Source organism: Muntiacus reevesi, chromosome 1 (genome assembly GCF_963930625.1).
Source record: "Muntiacus reevesi chromosome 1, mMunRee1.1, whole genome shotgun sequence".
Classification (NCBI taxonomy): domain Eukaryota; kingdom Metazoa; phylum Chordata; class Mammalia; order Artiodactyla; family Cervidae; genus Muntiacus; species Muntiacus reevesi.
In genome coordinates, this window is record NC_089249.1 from 12,024,389 (window position 1) to 12,031,171 (window position 6,783).

The 6,783-nt window shown below is 35.5% G+C and overlaps 1 protein-coding gene across 2 annotated transcripts in view; it reads left to right on the forward strand.

Annotated features, from left to right (window-relative positions):
• Positions 1-6,783, forward strand: part of PARPBP (PARP1 binding protein) — a 62,535-nt gene that overhangs the window by 47,570 nt on the left and 8,182 nt on the right. For both annotated transcript variants that reach the window (XM_065937873.1, XM_065937863.1), the window contains one exon: positions 1,304-1,385. In XM_065937873.1, the coding sequence (XP_065793945.1) occupies positions 1,304-1,385 (82 nt within the window). The remainder of the gene's footprint in view (positions 1-1,303; positions 1,386-6,783) is intronic.

Below are 6,783 nucleotides of genomic sequence, written 5' to 3' on the forward strand. Positions count from 1 at the left end.
TCCATGATTGCTTTATGCTCTTTCTCCTGTGCTTCACTGTCTTTTCTCTTGAAAGACTAACTTCATGATTCTCTGTCATTCAATGTTGTCTTCTAATTCCTTTACAATAAAAGTTTATTTTTTCAGTGATTTACTTATACCCTGTGGTGGAATCCCAGAGAACAGTATAAAGAAAATGAACCTTATTTTTTTTTCCCTACTGTTAATTTACTTCTGTTTAACAAAGCTTGCTTTTAGTTAGAAATATTAATGGTTTAAGTTTTCTCTTAGATTGAATTATGTGATTTTCTAAGAAAAAGTTATTTTGTGTTTATAGGATTTTCTATAAAATTAATCCCCATATCCATTTTAAAGAAATACTTTTCTTTACTCAGTCATGTGGCCAAATACATGTTTATAGTTACCTTAGCATTTTCAGTTGTCATTGTGCAGACAAGCACCAGTCCATGGTGTGTGTGTGTGTGTGTCAGTCGGTCAGGTGCGTCCAACTCTTTACGACCCTGGGACCATAGCCCACCAGGCTCCTCTGTCCCTGGAATTCTCCAGGCCAGAATACTGAAGTGGGTTGCCATTCCCTTCTCCAGAGGATCTTCCCGACCCAGGGAATAAACCCGGGTCTCCTGCATTGCAGGCAGATTCTTTACCATCTGAGCCACTAGGAAATAATGGTCTGCATTGAAATGTTAAAATTAAGGACAGTGTATATGAGTGTAAGTCAATGTAGTGTTATAAACTAGTCTTTCTTATAATAGACTATCCTTTATTCTTATATAATGGTCTTTTGACTCTAAGGGGTTATGACTCTGGCTCTATTAAGCTAAAAATGGATTTATTGAGGAATCCAGGTTTGTCTGGCTCCAAAGTGCCAGTGTCTACTTCTCTATTGTGTCTTCCCTGACCCTCCTATTTCTAAACTATGTTTTTCTCTTTTGAATTTCCCTGCTATGGTATCTGTCCTTTTTTACTTTGAATTTTAGTTATGTGTATATCTTATTTCGCTGACTTAGATCAAGATTCCTAAATTCAGAGTCAGTGAATGAGTGAACTTTCTGTTCTTCACAACATCTTATACAGTGCCTTACATATAGTAGAAGCTCAAGTGTTTAGTTACTGAACTAATTAATTAAGCAAATTATTAGTATTTAGAACTCTCAGAATAGGAATATGAACACTTGTATATAGTATTGTAAACCACTAAGTTCAGAATAAACTTTTATTCTCTAACTGTTTTCAGGTAGAGGAGAGGTGAAAACAAATTTAAAAGCTACTTTGGTTTGTAAATTTTTACTCTTTTTGGACGTAGATCTCCCACACAAGTGGATAATTCATTGATGAAACCCTTAAGAGAACGCATCCATAAGTCAATGGAAGAGAAAAAAATCAAGGTACAATTTAATATACTATCCTGAAAATGATAAAAATTTGTTTTGCTTTTAGAAGAAATAAATATATAGAGCTGAGCTGGATATTATACATTATACATGGAACTATAGGGATTAAATAGAAAATAGATTATGACGGTTGATATACAGAAACTTTCCTTTTAATACAACCTTGGCTAATCTGTCTCTGACACATTCAGTACCCTGGACCTAAAAGAAGGAAACGAATGAGCACCTGATATGGCAAGTGCTCAGTAAGTATCTCTTCAGTGAATGAAGGGGAAATAAAGAGAACATGGTTTTCTCACTTACATTCTGATATCTTAAACTGAGTCTTGAACCCAGAGGAATCAGGTGGAGAGGGAGGTGGGTGGGGGGATTGGGATGGGGAATACGTGTAACTCTATGGCTGATTCATATCAATGTATGACAAAACCCACTGAAAAAGAAATTAAATTAAATTTAAAAAAAAAAAATTGAGTCTTGAGAGTCTGTGTAGTTTCAATTTTGTTCCTGTCTGAAGACATTATGGCAGAATGTAATTGATTGTAGATTGAGACAAGGAGAACATTTCACATTGCTCATTCACTAAAGCTATTCTTTATATTTCATTTAGCATCCCTGTTCACATATGAAACATTGTGCGTATATGTAGTTAATAACATGCTTTTAGGCATTTAAATTTTTCTTAATCTTTTTCTCAGAAAGAAGCTTATTTTTAATAACTCATTTATTCATTTAATATATGTATTTATTGAGTATCTGCTATATGCCAGACACTGTTCTATGGTTGGAAATTCATTCATTTAACAAAATTTTCATGTAAAATCTACAATTATCCTTAAATTATCAAATAGTTATTCATCTCTTAATAAAACTTGAGAACTCTAATTTGTTCTTTATATTCACATTTGGCAAGTTAGTCCCAGTTCATAAAACTTTTAGTTATCTGTTTCATCTACATACTGCAAATCCATTTAGTATATTTAGATTAATAAGCCTGATCTTTCTATTGATTATTAGTAGCTGTTAGTAATTAACATCTATGGAATACCTCATTGAGTTTTGCATAATTTTTCTTTGGAAAAACTTTCCAATTCTTTGTTAATCCAAGTATTTATAGCCAAGACATAAGATTTTTGAAAAACAATCTGTCCTTTGGACTTGATTAGAAACAGAAATGTAACAAATTCTTTAATTTTTCCCTTCTATAGATAATGACAAACTTTAATATTTTCATTTAAAGATCATTGGGATATTTTGTTAAACTAAGTAAATCAAAATGAGACAATCTACCTGAAGAAAGAGAAGGTTTTTTAGAAATTGATGAGTCAACTAATTGCTATAAAATTTATTAACCAATCTGTAAAATTTGGGAAGTAGAAAACAGCTTATCTGATCCAGTCTTATTTATAGATGAGGAAATCAAAATCCTTGAGAAAGCACCTCATTCAAGACATCATAACTACCAGGACATATTTTATGCCATTGTGTGAAGCTGTGGATAAGTACTAATGAGACTGTAGTTACATTGCTTTTGTTACTTAATAGTGGAGCGGGCTTAGTCTACATAACTCTGAAACTAAATGGCAATAGAGAAAAGAAGGAATTGGTGTTTATGGTTATATTTTATAGCACAGTACTCTTTATGGAAGCAAAGTGTGAAAATCATTGGTTAATCAGGTATACAGCTGAACCATGGCCAGGTTGAATACTTGCTGGAATAACAAAAAAGTGCTGCTAATATTTACTATTGAGTAACTATGGAAAAGTAGTTTAACAACTTTTATTACTTTATTATCCTGTTACTTTTTCTCTTTTGGTATTTAGTTCTTTTCTTTTAGCCACGGAAAGAATATATTATCTATACTTGAAATACTGTCTTGGAAAGACAATGGTAGATAATATTAGAGAACCTAGAATTTTGATGTAGATCATACTTGATTGTGAAATATCCATGTCATTACTATTTGGGACAAATTAACTTGTCTTGAATTTTCATTTCCTCGTTTATAAACAGAAGTAGGCACTCCTGATCACAAAATCCTATGAAACCACTTTGGAAAGTGTTCATTAACTCATTTTAAGTGCTCATTTTATTTCCTACTGTACCTTATTTGGAAAATTGTCAATGATGGTCAAATAAATTCCCCTGTGAAGGAAATTAGAAGGTTCTTCCTGAACCTTCATGGTTTTGGTAGGAACCTTTAGAGAATGCTTTCTCCCCATTCTTCCTGCTAGTTTCCAAGTGGTTTATACAAGTACCTTCATACTTTTTCCTTACAGTGTTTTTTAGAGAGATAGTATTCTTCTTAGATTCTTGTAAATTAATTAGTTTTGTTCCTTCCAGCTTGATTTAGCAGTATTTTGCTTATCAGATGCAACTGAAAAGTTGTCTATACCTCTCTTTTCCTTATTCTGGGTCTAGTATTTTCCTTCATATTATACCTATGTCAGAATAATCATGAGCGTTAACTAAATAGCTTAAGTCAGCAGGTCAGAAAAACACTGGATCTTTAAAGCTTGGCATAGTTGAGACAGTAAAAATTAGGATAGGTAGTGTGAAAAAATAGGCTGGCTCTAACTCTAGTACCTTTATAAGCAGCCAGCAATAGAATGTTCATGGCATTAGGAGATCAGACGTCCATGTTTAACCTTTAGGATACTTGAAAACTGAGTATATACAAATTAAAATGGTGGATGGAGTTCAAGTCATAGAATTTCCCTTCCCAATACTTAAAATGAGTACAGAATAGCAAAACCTAGTAGAAATATTCAGCAAAAGCAAACAACAGAAAATAATGTAATTGGATATTGTAACTTCAAAAATGATGGCTAAGCAAGGAAACTGATTTCAGAGGGAAAAGGCACAAGATGATTTAGCAGCTTAATCTAGCTCCAGTGTCCATATATAGTGTGCTAGTGAGTTGACAAAGTCCTGAGAATTATCACTGAAATATTTCCAAAACTGAGAAGCCAGCTAAAAGTGTGGTGTTTTTTAAATTTTTTTTCCTTTTTAGAGAAATAGTAGAAGTGGCAACTGCATAGTAATGTGGAAAATGAACTCTGGAGTTCACACATTGACTCTTTGGAGGCTCTAGTGCTGCATACTGATTTGTGGCAATTATCCAAATGATCGCCTTCCATTTGAATGAAATACAAACTCTAAGTAGAGGGACTTTTCCTAGTACAGATGATACGTAATAAATTCTTAGAAGAAAGTGCAGAACCAACCCAGACATTTTTTCAGGTGATCTGTCACCTCTATTGAGCATTTCTTCTACCTCCATCATTCTTCAGGCTACAGAAAAGTGGGGGATAACAGGAAATATGCAGCCTTCAAAATGTTATTGAAGAGAAAGTAAAATGCCTTCAAGGAGGGAACAGAATCAAGAAATCACAGACTTGGAGGCTTCTGTTGCTAACTAGGATGTAGCAGATCATCACAAAATACCATTTCTGTTACAGTAACAAAAGACAGACAAGTTGGGGAAAATATGTTTAAAAGGCATAGGAAAGCTGTGTAAGCAAAGCAGTTTAAATAAACGAAAAATCTGGAGAGGGTAAAGTTCTTCTGAGGTGAACAGTCTATTATCAGAGTTTTCTTCTCTGGGATTATTTTTCCAAGTTTGGGTATGACCCAGGGATTGCTCTTGGCCCATATAAAGGAGCTGCATTGAAGCAAAGAGGAACTAATAAATATTTTGGTGTCTTGAGGGGCTGGCAACAATTTGGAAACACTGGGGCGCTGGATGCACACTTATTTTTACCTAGGATACCTATGCTGAATTTTAGAGCTGAGTAGGAAGTTAAGGGGTCTCAGTCCAGTAGACTCAAATCACCTGCGGTCTTGCAGTTGCTCAGAAGACAAGGCTCCACTTGTGGAGTGGGACCTGCCTCAAACACATGGTTGTTTCCTTCTCAAGATATTTGCCACATTTGGAAATGAAGTGGGTTGGGAGACCAAAGAACACAATGTAAAAACCTTTGAAAGACAGTCCTTCAACACTTAAAGGTAATTAAAGGAATAGATGGGCAAATTGTATGTAAAATTGGGAAAATTCCAACAGAGAATCATTTTTCTTCTTTTTTTGACCATGCCATGCGGCTTGTGGGATCTCAGTTCCCTAACCAGGGTTTGAACTCAGGCCACGGCAGTTAAAACACCAAATCCTAGTTCCTAGACCACCTGGAACTGCTGAGAACCAAACATTTTAAATCAGAACCAAATAGAATTTCCAGAACTGTAAACACATTATCTAAAATCAACAATTAGGTAATTTAATAGTAAACCAGACACAGCGTTAGGTAGCACAAGTGGACGTGAAGATAGGTCATTAGAATAATATCCGAACAGAGCAAGGAGAGAATAAGGAATGCAAAAACAGAAGAGAAGATCAGAACACAGCATGTGCCTCACATATGCTTAATTGGGTCCCCAGAATGAGAGGAGAAAATAGGATTGAAATAGTATTTGAAGATACACGGTTGTAATGTTTTCTGAAGCCTAATTGGCCCTTTCACATCAGGTAGTAGTTAAAGAGGAGAAGGCACTGGCACCCCACTCCAGTACTCTTGCCTGGAAAAACCCATGGACAGAGGAGCCTGGTGGGCTGCAGTCCATGGGGTCGCTAAGAGTCAGACACGACTGAGCGACTTCACTTTCACTTTTCACTTTCATGCATTGGAGAAGGAAATGGCAACCCACTCCAGTGTTCTTGCCTGGAGAATTCCAGGGATGGGGGAGCCTGGTGGGCTGCCACCTATGGGGTCACGCAGAGTCAAACACAACTGAAGCGACTTAGCAGCAGTAGTTAAAGATGGGAGGAACAGATGTATGGCTTCCTTTAATAATGTAAAGCCACGTCTTGGTTCTAATATTATGGACCCAGAAAACTAAAAAATGTCCCTGAGTCTTTTGAAAATCCATCTGTCCTTCATGTATGTGCCATGGGAAGTAGATTGTAAAGCTTTATTACATAGTAGTGTCCAACAGAGCTCTCTGTGGGAATGTTCTGTAGTTTTTGCTGTCCAATACTGTAGGTGTTAGCCATGTGTCTCGTGAGCACTTGAAATGTGCTACTGCTACTGAGGAACTCCATTTTTAATTCTGTTTAATTTAAATTAATTAGCTCCAGCATATTAAATAGTTGCAGTTCTAGTAGATTAAAGATACACACAAATGCAACTAGAAACCCTTTATAAGACTAAGAAATGGTGCTCTGACCGCAAGAGACTAGAATAAATAGGATTTAAATAGGAAGAGAGGATGGAAGAGAGCATTTCAGGCTGAGCAAACACCCCGATGAAAGTATTAGATTTCTTTACTAGTATAAAGAGGTTGTGCATTTGGTAGTATACAAAAAGAGTGAATAAATAATGTGGGGCAAGATTAAGGAAG